At 57.4% G+C, this 13,050-nt stretch overlaps 1 protein-coding gene across 3 annotated transcripts in view; it reads right to left on the reverse strand.

Annotated features, from left to right (window-relative positions):
• Nucleotides 1–12,793, reverse strand: part of LOC102449639 (protein turtle homolog B) — a 117,680-nt gene extending 104,887 nt beyond the window's left edge. For all 3 annotated transcript variants that reach the window (XM_006135118.4, XM_025190747.2, XM_025190750.2), the window contains exon 1: nt 12,501–12,793. In XM_006135118.4, the coding sequence (XP_006135180.1) occupies nt 12,501–12,579 (79 nt within the window). In that variant the 5' untranslated portion in view covers nt 12,580–12,793. The remainder of the gene's footprint in view (nt 1–12,500) is intronic.
• Nucleotides 12,794–13,050: the final 257 nt, after the last annotated feature.

Raw genomic sequence — 13,050 nt, forward strand, 5'->3', positions numbered from 1 at the left:
ATGGGTCAAGTGACTTGCCTCAAGGTCACACAGTAGAAATGGGGGAGGGAGAGAGAGCTGGAGTAGCCAGAGGGGACCGCTCAGTGGTCTAGGTCAGGTTCAGAATAACCAGGCTCTCTCAAGCCCCAGGTTCGTTCGTACGTGTGTACGCACACGCACACGCACACGCACACGCACACGCCCTTCAGAAAAGCAGAGAACCACACAACAGAAGGGAGGGGCTTTTCTTCAGCAGTGGCCCTCCAAGTAAAATCATAAGCCCCTTGGCGGTGGCACTGATGATCCCTTGGCACCATCTGCGAGTACAAGATCATGAGAGCGTGAGCATCCTGAGGCTTCCCAATCCAGCGAGCGGGGCAGTGTTCATCCTCCACCCACCAGCTCTTTCCAACATGCCGTTCTGGGCGCTGTCCTCTCCCTGCTCCCAGTACCACGAAGGAGAGAAGGGTATTAGAAAACCAAGACATTTACTAGAAAAACAACCCTGGCCCAGGCAAGCAGGACCCGTACCGCAATACCAAGACTGCAAGATCGCAGACTGAACAAAGGTCTGGGACCCAGGAGTGGGACTGACCTTGCCACAGGAGATACCGGTGCCAGCTGAAACCGTGGCCCTTCCTGCTAGGTGCAGTGTATACACACACAGTTAGAAAGCTCCTGCCCCAAGCACTTGCAAACTAGGTAGGCAAGACGAAAGAGGAGAAGAGTTTTGCCCAAGGCTACACAGCTGGTCGGTGGCAGAATCAGAACCAGACCCCAGGTTTCCTGATTCCCAGACTAGTGCCCTGCCCACTAGACCAGGCTGCCTCTGCCAAGTTCAATGCAGAAGTTTTCAATGCAGAAGCCACGCTGCGGTTTTGAAGTGGTCCCCTGTAGCTTAAAACGCACGGAGCCTTGAAATCAGAAACCACTGGACACCCAACAGCCGTGAGGACACTGCGGTTCATCCACTTGACTCATTTCAAGCAGCAGCCGGGAGATCTTGCTCCTTCCCGGAGCAGCCTCCACAGAACAGCCCTCGCTTGCCTCGCAGGTGAAGGACACAGCCTCTAACCACTCTGCTCCTGTCACAGGTGTTCTGCGGACGGCTGGTCCTTGCAGGGATTCGCTCTCCAGGCCCAGACCCCTTCTGGGATTGGCATGGGGCTGCTCCAACACTCTCGTGGTCTGCGGCCCCTCGCTCCCACCAGGAATCAAACCCTCTCTGCGGCTCGCATCTTCCCCTTCCCCCTCGCAGCCTTAGCCAGTGCCAGTCCCTCAGTGGCTGGGACGGGAACCCGGGCCTGCCCTCCACTGGGACCCAGTTCAGGGACCCTGAAGCCAGCAGTTCTGGGCTTTCCTCTGCCAGCCTCCCGGCTCCTTCCCTGGGCTGCTGCCTCCTCGCTGGTCCTCCCGCCTGCCTCTGGGTCTGCCAGCTCCAGGGGAGGGGTCCTTGGAGAGAAGCTCCCTGGATTGACAGGCCGCACCTGTTCCTGCACAGCTGACCCTGTTTCCAATCCCTGCTCCCCGGCTCTTCCTCTGCAGTTCACAGGCCTGCCTGGCCCCCTAACCTCTGCCAGTCCAGTGTGGGGTGGGCACCTTGTCACTCAGACCTCCCCATCCCCCCCCACTTCCGCATACTGAGAACCCGGAGCCTGATGCTTCCTTGTCACCCTCCCCCCAAGCCTGAGCTAGAGGGCCCCCCAGAGACGGCTTTGCCCTCATCTCTATGCTCCCCTCCAGCCCTCGGGCGCTGCCCATGCCGGTGGCAATTAGCAACGACGGCAGTGATGATGACACTTGCCCGTCCCCATCACACCTCCGGTACCCGACTCCACGGCGGGATTCGCACCACACAACTTCCGGCCCAGAGAACGAGGTCAGAGACCCACGGACCTACTGGGGACCAGCTCGGCCTACTCCACGGGGGCCAGAGAGGGAGCCCGCTCAGAGACGCCACGTGGATATTGACCAGTTGGGTTGTGCCAGGGCCCTCGAGTGCGGTGCACCTGGGAATTCAGTCACAGCATCCTGGTGAGGTTGGCATTATCCACACTTCACAGATGGGGAAACTGAGGCACGGAGAGACGGGACTTGTCCTAGGCCATGGAGTAGGGTGATGGCAGAACCCAAACTCCAGTCCCCATCTCACAGCTGCCCAGCCTGCAGCAGCGCTTTCAGAGTTCGAGATGGACTTAGCCACGGTCCATCCCCACAGACGGGTGCCCTGGACCAGCACATCAGCATAGTGCCCTGGGCAACCCGCACCCAGCCCGGCCGTGCCACGGCACACTCACCTGCTAGCATCAGCACCACACTGGCTCCGGCACGCCAGCGCCCCAACACTGCCTGTCCTGAAGCATCAGTCAACTCCCCGTGCGGCGCGGACACACGCACACGAGGATCGTTCTTCCCCCGAATACAGGCACGGTGCCTTCAAGGGCCAAGCCACTGGTTGGACGCGGGCAGGTCGGCTCTCCAAACAGGTGCCGGGTGGCTGCTGCAGTCTGCAAGCCAAGCCTGGCGTGTGCAGGAGCAGGAGACAGCCACGTCCACAACAGGCATCCCCGGGATTCCCCGCCAGGGTAGCGGGGCACACAGGAAGCGCGCGCACTTACCACGTGGCTGCCCCTCGGGCCACTTGCAGGTGCGCCTCCAAAAGGTCCCCCCGCCCTAACTTCAGCGCTGATCAGCTGCCAAGTGGAAACCACCCCCAGGTCACAGACCTGCCTCAGACCCGGCCATCCCCAGGGCGCCCCGCTGGCTGCACTTCCACAAACCCTGCTCCCCACGCAGAGCAGCCCCACAGGGAGAGCGGGGTCGCCGGGCCCGATGGGAACCAACGCCCCGCTCCCGAAGGACCAGGAGAGGGGCAGGCCCGGCAGAGCAGGTGCAAGAGGGGTGTGACGAAGTCTGGGGCCGAGCCGGAGCCCGTCTGCCCCTGTAAACGCTGGAGCCCCGGCCCACGGCGCGGTCCATCTGAAACCAGCTTGTGTTCACGGTGGCTCCAGACACGGCGCTTTTACAGCCCGAAAGCTAACAGGCCCAACCCCTCCTCGCTCTGCCGGGGGCCGGCCCCCCTTCAGCTCCCAACTGCTGCCAGTGCAGCCCACCGGCCAGGCACCCACCCTTCATCTCCTCCCCCCAAACAGAGCCACTGCCACCAGCTCCTCTGCTCTCACCGGAGGGCACACCTGCATGGGACACGCCCCACGGAAGGAGATGGGGCCTTCCCTTCCGGGATGCCTCGTTCAGAGAGGATCACAAGGGGCACCCCAGGGCCAGCAAGAAGCACCAACTGCCCCCCCAAATCGGCAAACAAGCCACCGGGTTGGGAGTCCAGCAGAGCCCCTCACTGGGACCAGGCGATTACGTTGCTCTTTGATTAGAGGCTGGGAAATCAAGATAAATCCGATTAGTCTTTGCTCCCTCCAGAGGCTGGGAATTATGGGTCCCCACGGTTCCTTGCCATCGGGGGGGGGGAATGATCCCCCAAGTCTCAGCCCCTGAGAAAAGATTAAAAGCTAGAAAAGGAAACAGCCCGGCCTGGCCCAGACTCCAGGCACCACCGGGAAGTTTCCTCTTTGCGGTTGCAGCACAGAAAGGAGCAGGGAGCCCCGGGGCCAAGCTTCCCAGGGTGGGTTTTCTACACCAGGCAACTAAGCCCCGTCACCACCACCGCTGCAATCTAGCGCTCTTCCTCCCCTGCCTCCCCGCTTCTGAGCCCAGGGGAAGGGAGAAAGCCACGGCCACCGACCTACCGCCTTGGGCGTGCTGAGTCCAGAGCTCCCCCATTGCGACTCAGTGCAAGTCCCGCTGCCAAGACCTCCCACGCAGCACCCTGCCCGGGCACGGAGCCAGATGCCGGATCCTGGCAGGCGGGTCCCAGTCCAAACACTCCCACGAACACTGTCGGGGGCCACAACATGGAACGAGTCCCCTTCGGCAACACCTTGGCACGCCATTTCCCGGCCCCCCGGGCTCCAACTCGGGCAGGAGAAGCGGCTCTAGCAGGGGCACCAGGCTTCAGCACCATTTTCTGCAGGCCTTCGCTGGAGTTCTGCACCAGAGAAGCAACCTGAGACCAAGCCAGAGGCGCTCCGGCAGGCTGCATGGAGAAACGCTGGCACTTCGCTGCAGCGCTTCACGGCTGGGGAACCCATCCCCAACTTCGCCCTCAGACGCCCTCCCCTTGCCTCGCCCTGGCGCATCCAGCCTCCTCCCAACTACAGAGCAACAGGAAGGCCAACACACCCAGTAAAACTCTCACCAGTGTGCAACTGGTGTGAGACCAGGAGCCTGCGGAGTTCACTGCTCTTGAACCTCTCAAGTCCAGCTCTCTAGTCTGGCAACATCCATGGTCCAGCCTGATTTCAGTGAGCCAGGTGACCACTTAGCATGGGTGCGGCCAAGTGTCCCGCAGTCCCATGAAGTTTGTTTACAGCCACCAGGCCTGGCTCTCAGTGCTCCGTGCTGTTTAGCTCGGATTGACCCCGACATGTCTCCTAGGAGCCCAGTGAGCAGTGGCAGTGTTGGTAAGACAATATTGACCCCCTGCGGGCTGGCAAATCTCTGCCTAAGCACTGGTTAGGTCCTGAGGGTGCCGGACCGGAGAAATTCAACCTGTATTATTCCTTCCCCTGCAGTGGAGGGCCCATGCTAACTAAAGCAATGGGGTGTGTCTTCTAGTCATCTCTCAAAGCTGGGTTGGGGTGGCTGGATCATCAAGCCGAGAGCTCCTTGCTGCTCTCCCGTCCCCTGGAGCCCCAGGTCGTAGGAAGCCAGTAGCCTGGCATTAGGAGCTGTGGGGAAGGAGGCAGGCACCCACGCAGCTTTTCGCAAAGGCCCTAAAGGAGCTTTCTGGTGCCCGCTGGCTAAGCCCTGCAATCGGCGTGTCGGACCCAGCAGAGGGCAAGGGATGGAGAGTTCTCAGGAGAAAGTCCACGTGCCAGGGTGGAGCCGGCCCTGAGGCCCACTGGTCCTGCCACCCCCCGCCCCAGAGACACAATTGAGAAGCCCTGGAAGCATGCTACACTGGCAGTGAGGAAGCGGCCAATCAGGGGCCAGGAAGGCCCTATAAAAGGAGCTGGGGAACACCACAGCGGTCGGTTCCTCTTGCGATCTTAAGGTGCCCAGACGAGGGGTCTGGCTGGCTGAGAGCACGGCCACACGGGGGACAGCTTATTGCAGGCCGCTGGACTACGATGGGGCTCCAAGATAAAGCCCAAAGGCAAGGGCGAAGGCGCTGCCTTCTGGAGGGGAAACCCTGGCGGCACCGCTATCTTCCGAGTGGGGAACGGACACGGACACGGACACAGACACAGAGACGGGCCCCGGGTGGATGTGCACCCCCGAAGGGGTCTGTGGATTTGCACACAGAGGGTGCGACTTGGCCCGAGGGCTGAGTTGTGGAAGAGCCTTCAAAACAGGAGTGCACAGCCCCCCCGACAAGCGCCCCCCTCCGGCTGAACATGAGGCGAGCGCCGCCCCGTTACCGTCGGCTACGGCAAGCCGCAGGGCTCCGCGCTGGGAGGCGAGAGGCCTTGGGTCTTACCAAGGCTACCAGCCCAGGACTAGAAAGAGGGATGACACTGCAAGGGGGCCCTGCTGCAGCTGGGGGGAGCTACTGAGTGCCTCCCTGGGGGCTCAACAGCCACAGGACCTCAGCTGCAGCGATTCCCATTTACACAAGGGCACAAGGGAGAAAATTGCCTGGGAAGGCGGGGTGGGGGTTCACCTCACAGCGCAGGGGCAATCAGCAAGTCTTGTAACTAACCAAGGCAAAAGGGTCAGTCGGCAGAGTCAGTCAGTACCAGAGGACCTCACGGAAGGCACATCCCCACGCTGTGCCTCAGTTTCCCCAACTGTAAAAAGGGATAACAATGCCTTCTCTCATTCATGCAGGTCAAGTCTTGGAGCCTCAGAGAGAAGGTGCTGTGAGAGGCCGATGTGCCCAGCCCTCCATCCTGCTCCCCGGTAGCCTGACTCTCTCCTCCCTCCTGCATGCAGCCAGCAACAGACAACACAAGGGAGCCAGCCACACACCCACCTCTGCAGCACGACAGGAGGACAGGGAAGGGCAGATGCCCCAAGGAGCCATGCGCAGACTCCTGGCTAGCGCTCCCAAGCCCAGGGCAAGACCACAGAGCCAAGGGAGCCACAACAGAGCATCCCACTGTTCCACGTGACCCCTGGTGCCAGTCTCCTTATCGGGCATGAGCAGACGGCTGAGACTGCCCAGGATCAGTTCACTGCCAGCTCACAACTATTCCCATCCCAGCTTCCCCCGCTGGGAACAGGGTGCTAGCCCCGAGCACACCCGCGTCTCCCAAGCTGGCACAGCTGCAGGGACCAGCGCAACAGCTCTGGTGCTGCAGCGCCCACTTCTGCCAGCAGAGGTGCTGCCGGGCGCAGCGGGGGAACGCTGGGGGGCGGGGCAGTCCACACACGCTGCCGGCTGTGCATGGCCAGCACCCCAGCGCACAGGCTAGAACAGACACGCTGCAGACTTCAGCACTAGCTTAGCAAAGCCGTGTCAGTAAGAGCGAAGGCTGCACTGGTCACCCCTCCATGGTCACTCGCAGCCGCGGGCGATCCGGGGTTACAGCCGTCACTCTGAATTCCTAGGCTTCGGCCCGCTTATCTCATGCGCTGAAGGCGTTTCGGCGTGTGCATCTGCAGCACAAGGACAGAAGAGAACCCTGGGCCATCTTCTCCCACCCATTGCCTGCTAGTGACAACCTCCACTCTCAAAAGCTATTGCCTCCAAAGAGCTCCTGGCTGTTCATTTATTCGCTCAAGAGCTGCAGAAATGCAGGACAGCCTGTCAGGACCATGCAGACCGCTGCCTCGCTCCGTGGAGAGGGTGAATAAAGAAAAGTTATTTACTTGTTCCCATAGTATAAGAACTAGAGAACACCAAATGAAATTAATGGGTAGCAGGTTTAAAACGAATAAGCAAAAGTTCTTCTTCACACAGCACATAGTCAACCCTTGGAACTCCTTGCCACAGGAGGCTGTGAAGGCTAGAACTATAACAGAGTTTAAAGAGAAGCTAGATAAATTCATGGAGGTTGGGTTCATAAAAGGCTATTAGCCAGGGGGTAGGAATAGTGTCCCTGGTCTCTGTTTGTCTGGAGAAGGATGGCAGGAGATAAATTGCTTGATTGTTGTCTTCGGTCCACCCCCTCCGGGGCACCTGGTGCTGGCCACTGTGGGCAGACAGGATACTGAGCTAGATGGACCTTTGGTCTGACCCAGTACGGCCGTTCTTAAGTTCTTATGTCCTGCCTCGGCCCCACGGAGCCAGCCTATGGCCGTGCTAAGCTGAACCCACAGAGATGATGTACAGGGAGGAATCCCACGGGGAAACAGAACAGCTCTCCAGAGCAGGACTAGGCCAGACCAGTCACCCTTCTAAGGCAGTGGTTTCCAACTTTATTTATTTGCTGACCCCAAAATATTGTAAATGGAGGCTTGGAGCCATTTGGAAATCTTAGAGTGGAACCACACAGAGCAGCCCTGCGCACACAGTGCTCCTCGTTAGCCTGCCCTGCTTGACAGCCCAAGGGAAAACCATGTCCTGATCTCCAGGGCCCACATGTCCCCCTGCCCCGCATACTCGGGGCCAGCGTTCCCTGGGAGCTGTGGGCTTGTGCAGCTGCTCAGGAGAGATTCAAATGCTGCCCTGATGATTAGCAGAGCACCCACAGCTCAGTTTTGTGTTTCTATTGCTCGTGCACAGTCACACAAACCTCAGTGCACATAACATTATTCCGCACATGGATGAAGACGACTGGAGGGAGCACTGCTCAGAGCCCTTGCTGTGCACAGAACACAAGCATAATGCGCTGTTGTCATAATACACCACACATATACACTCACGGCCCTCCTGGCCCCCGGAATAATTAAGCACAGTGTACACACACCAGTGGCCCTCGTGGTGCACCAGGTAGTAAAGAGACAGCCTGGAGCAGAGGATCTACTGCTAGATTGAAAAACCCAGAGGCTGAGAACTTAAGTTAGGCCAGGAATTAATGCTGACAATTTCACTGTTCAGTACACAAACTTGGCAAAGTTATTGCTAGCGTAAAAGGCACTAAATATTTATGTAAACATATTGTAGCTAGTACAAATGCATTTTAATGGAGAACAAGATAAAACGGCTTAGCAAAATAAATAGGGCTGTTTTGTTCAAAATATTAAACACAAAAGAAATGTCTTTTAACATTCTGAGCGGAGGGGTCAGGCGGGAGGTACACGCTGGGTACCTTGCCTGACCCTTTCGCAGTACGATCAACGTCTACTGGGCCAGCTACCTGCACAACGCCGGGACAGCACGCGGGAAGAACACCAGGGGCACATCACACTCCTAACACATGGCACACAGCACTCACTAGGCGCAAGACACACACACACACACACACACGTGCGCATTCCCCTCCCAGCCATAACACACACCCTCGTGATACACACAACTGCACTCCAGCCTCATCAACATGCAGACTCACTCCACACAGCTCACTCGCCCCACGCAGTCTATGCACAGTCTGCTCCCACGCATTATTCATAGTACACTCACTCCCCACGTCTTCTCTACTCACTCATCACACACACACCCCCCCCAAGGCACACGTGCTCGCAGGCCCGCACAACACCAAAGCCCATGCCCCCCGTCAGCTCCCATGCTCTGCCCCCGATCTCTGGACCCCCATGTCTAACGCAGGAACTGCCCAGGACAGGAGATCTCTTCCCCCTACCCGACACTCATGGAATTCAGCATCCCTTCCCCAGGGCCAGCCCACAACATTTTGGCACCTGAGGCGGGGAGCTCAAAGGACGCCCCCATCCCCTCTTGCTTGGGCCAAAACTTTGGAAAGTCTCAATTCTCTGGGTCCTAGTGGCGCCCTCCCCCCCCCCCCCCCCCAGTCTGGCACCTGAGGCAGCCACCTCAGTTCGCCTCCTGGTAAGGCCAGCCCTGCCCTTCGCGCTCAGCAAGAGACCAGAGTGGTGCCCTCCCCTGACCCTCCGGCACAGAAGAGACCCTCTTCCTCTCGGAGACGCACCCCGGCAAAGGACCCTCTTGCTCAGCAGACACCAGCATATCAGCCGGTAGAAAGGACTCGGCCAACTCTTCGAACCAGCTAAGGATGCCGAGCACAGGCCATCACCAGCAAGGGAGACGCCTCAACGTGCGGGAGTACCCAGGCGGGTGACAGTCCCTAACCTAGCATATACCTGCCAGCAGGCTCGTGTGCAACAGGCAAAGGGGGCGAGTCCTATGGGCCCATAGTGCCTGGGCACCAGGAATATTCGTGGCCTAGGGTCCAGCTCCACCAAAGTTCGGGGCCAGGTCTCTCCCCCCAGCTGTACTGGCCACCCCGGCAATTGCAAACAGCCCAGGGGTCCCTCATCGCCACCACTGGCAATGCAGCTGGGCTAATGACCCCCCCCCCCCCCCGCCCAGAGCCTGCACCTCAACTCCCTCCCTGAGCCTTCAGCAGGTAGGGTGCAGGGAGTACTTTGAGAGGGGGAGGGGTGTAGGCTCTGGGCCTTCTGGGCACCAGCAAAATTCCTGCAAACCTGCTGCCCCTGGCAACAGATCCTGCACGGACAGAGAACTTGGGGAGTGAAGTGGCCTACCGAGGGACCCACCCTTGAGGGCCATTACAATAACGGGCCTTAGACCAACACTGAACCTCCTTGCTCCATTGCTCCTCCATGTGTGTCCAGCTGCCGGCCGCTCTCTGCCGTTTTGTGACTTAGATTGTAAGCGCCTTGGGGCAGGTGCTGTCTGGGCTTTCTGTTCTATGTGTGCGCCCCATCTAGGGCAGTGGGCTCCTGGTCTGACTGGGGTTCCTAGGCACTGCCACAGGTGCTGTCTGGGCTTTCTGTTCTATGTGTGCGCCCCATCTAGGGCAGTGGGCTCCTGGTCTGATTGGGGTTCCTAGGCACTGCCACAGGTGCTGTCTGGGCTTTCTGTTCTATGTGTGCGCCCCATCTAGGGCAGTGGGCTCCTGGTCTGACTGGGGTTCCTAGGCACTGCCACAGCACCCAGTCACATGTTAGTGCGATGGCAGCTTTCCCCTATACTTAGAAAAGGGAAAACATGGGGGTGGCTGTTACTTCTCATGGCAGCCCCTGTACCCCTGCAGGGTGCAGCCCTGGGATCAGGCGAGGAGGACGGGACTGGTCAATTACTGCTTTGAATATACACCCTTTCTAGCCACTAAGTACACAGGCTCTTGGGAAATTCTACAGAGCACTGGTGAGCAAACGCCTGCAGAATCCTTTTCAGGGAGCCCGCTGTACTGCAGTGCTCTAAAGGCCTTTCTTCCCTTCGCCTCCACGCACCAAGCCCTCCCCCAGAAGTCAAGAACTTCGCTTTCCCAGCAGGCTCCCTGCATCAGGGCATCCGCTGGATCCAAAGCAGCTACGTGTCCTTAGAGACCTGTCGGGCGCCACTGGCTGGAAGGCCCAATAAAGTGACCTGGGGACCTCCAGCTGTTGGAGCTAAGAGAGCAGAACTCGCATGGAACTTCGTGGGGTTTGCCGGTGAGTCATACGAATGGGGCAGCAGTGCTAGCAAGTGATCGAAGCAAGAGATGGGGAAGTCGGACTCCTGAGTTTCATGCCCAGCTCTGCCTGAGTGACCTTGAGCAGATTTCCACCTCAGTTTACTGATCTGTAAAATGGAGAGGATGCTCCTAGAGACCCAAGCCTGAAAGGCACTGGAGAAGTGCCATGAACAAACAGTGGGGCAGGAGTGACATTGCTCCAAATCCCCGATGCCTAGAGAAAGAGAGGGGATGAAGTCTGCTCTCTAAATAAAAGAAATACTGATCGCCTCCATGTGCGCCTTCACTACAATGGGACAAGGCTTTCACTCTTCCACCTCCATCTACCTCGAGTGGCCGGGCTGGTGAGAGCCAGTGAAATGCAGCTGAAGAAAGAACCCTATAGGAAGCCTGCCTCCTGCTGGAATGGGCCAGCGATTGCCTGGCTTCCCCTCCTTCCCTCACCCAGCGCTCGTCACTCCCAGGCTGCTCGCCTTCTCAGCCGCAGCTCATCTGGTTCACTTCTTGAAAGAGAAAATTCCAAAGCCCTCCAGAGCATTTTTGCAGCATTCAAGTGACTCCGGTCCCTGACAACGCAATGCACAGTGCTGCGTGCAAGCTAATGCTTCATCAACTTCATGAGTTTGGGTTGACTACCCTCAGGGAGGTCATTTTAAAAACAATTAGCATTTTCATAAGATGCTCGGGGCGCTGCTAGCTCTTTTCCTGAGGATTCCTTAAAAGGCATAAAAAGCCCTGTTTTGCCAGGCGCTATCTGGAATCATTTAAAGTATTTAACCATCATACATAAGCAATGCACATGAAAGGAGTCGCATCGCATGCTGTAACCCGTAGCCATGTAGCACAACAGCCATCCCATTTTACCAGCATACTGCTAAGGACAAGGACATGTACTCTGAAGTCACATCTCTGAATAAGATTTCGCATTCTCCCCCACCTCTCCGCTGCCTCCAACAAGCCCACTGCATCGATTTCAACACCTCCTATTAGAAGTTTGCACCTGTCGTTTGCTCACAAAGCACCTACCAGTCCACGGCATTTTTTCCAAGCTGCTTCCTAGCTGGCATTTGCTACATAATTAAGTTTCCAGATATATTGTTTTTAACTTAAAAGCTGAGCAAATGACTTCAGGTTCCCCCCCATTCGTTGTAGAGATTCCTATGAGGTGTCTCACACAAAAGGTGAGCTGTTAACCGGAGACCAGCAGAAACAAATTCCTTTACTGCTAAACTGGGCTTTTCCCCACTTTGATATTTTTCTTCCAGATTTTAAAAAAAAAAGTTATTAGCCTCTCCCAGGCTTCCCAGTTGCATTACTTTTAAAGCAGCAACATTAATAGAGTGTTCACTTTAAAAACCTGTTAGCTAGTACAATAACGTTTCAATTAAAAAAATAAAATGTATTAATCAACTCTGCACTCGTCTACCTGGAATTTCTACAGTCTCTGAAAGCTTTCCCCACTTCTTATAAAGGAAAAAAGGAAGAAAGAAACCACAGCTCTGAAACACTTAAAATGCTCTTGTAGCGAAGAATACAAAAAGCTGGCTACAAATAAAATACTTCAGAAAAGTCCGAGAAAGAATAAATTCTCTCCCTCTCTCTAGCCTGCTCTTTCTTCTAAGCATCTTCTGCTGGTCAGACCAAAAGGTTTCCCTGCAGGCAGCCTCTTGAAATACTCACACAACTAGCTTCGCCAGCACCCAAATCAGCTGCTTTAGATTTGCAAGTTTATACAATCCCCCTGACAGTTCCTCCTTCCCGGAGTGAAACTTACAGCAACAACAACAACATCACCACAACCATTCGGATCCTTGCAAATCAGGGGGTGCAGGCAACAAGACCCCCAAGGGTAACAGGCATGAGGCCAAGGGGAAAGGCAGCTGGAGACGCTGTTTGCAGGAGTGCAGGGGTGAAAACACAGCGAGAGGCTGCACTTCAACTCACCTTGAGCTGGAAGTCCTCTGGTGGTGATTACACTTGCTATCAAAGTGGCCACATACCAAATCATAGTACTACCGACCATCAATGAGGAGCAGCATCCTAACTCAAAAGTGCCCTTCTGGATGGAGACCGTTCATCGCAGAGCCCTTGGCCGGTGCAGAGGGTCCTCCTGGTGCCCTTTTCATGCCCGCATCCCTGCGCCTTGCTGCCTCCCCTCCGCGCTCCCCATCCCTCCTTCCCCAGAGCAGCCCCCTCGCCCTCTCTGCTGACATGCACCAGGCACCTGCACTAGGAGCTACAGCGCAGCTCAGCACAGGCTCAGGGCGTAGCCTAGCCTGGGCTCTTTAGCTCCTCTGCTCCGCCCCCGCCTGGCGCCTATTGGCCGGAGGGGAAGAGAGGGGGCGTTGATTGGCTTGGGGCGCTGCCAGTGCCGGGCGGGGAGCGGAGGGGGGGAGGCAGGCCCCGTTTCAAGGTGGGTTGGAGCGCGCAGTGCACAGAGCCGCAGAATCATGCGCATTGCCAGGGAGCGCGCGGCGGGATCGCCCCGTCCCCT

The sequence above is a fragment of the Pelodiscus sinensis genome, unplaced genomic scaffold (assembly GCF_049634645.1).
Source record: "Pelodiscus sinensis isolate JC-2024 unplaced genomic scaffold, ASM4963464v1 ctg35, whole genome shotgun sequence".
NCBI lineage: Eukaryota > Metazoa > Chordata > Testudines > Trionychidae > Pelodiscus > Pelodiscus sinensis.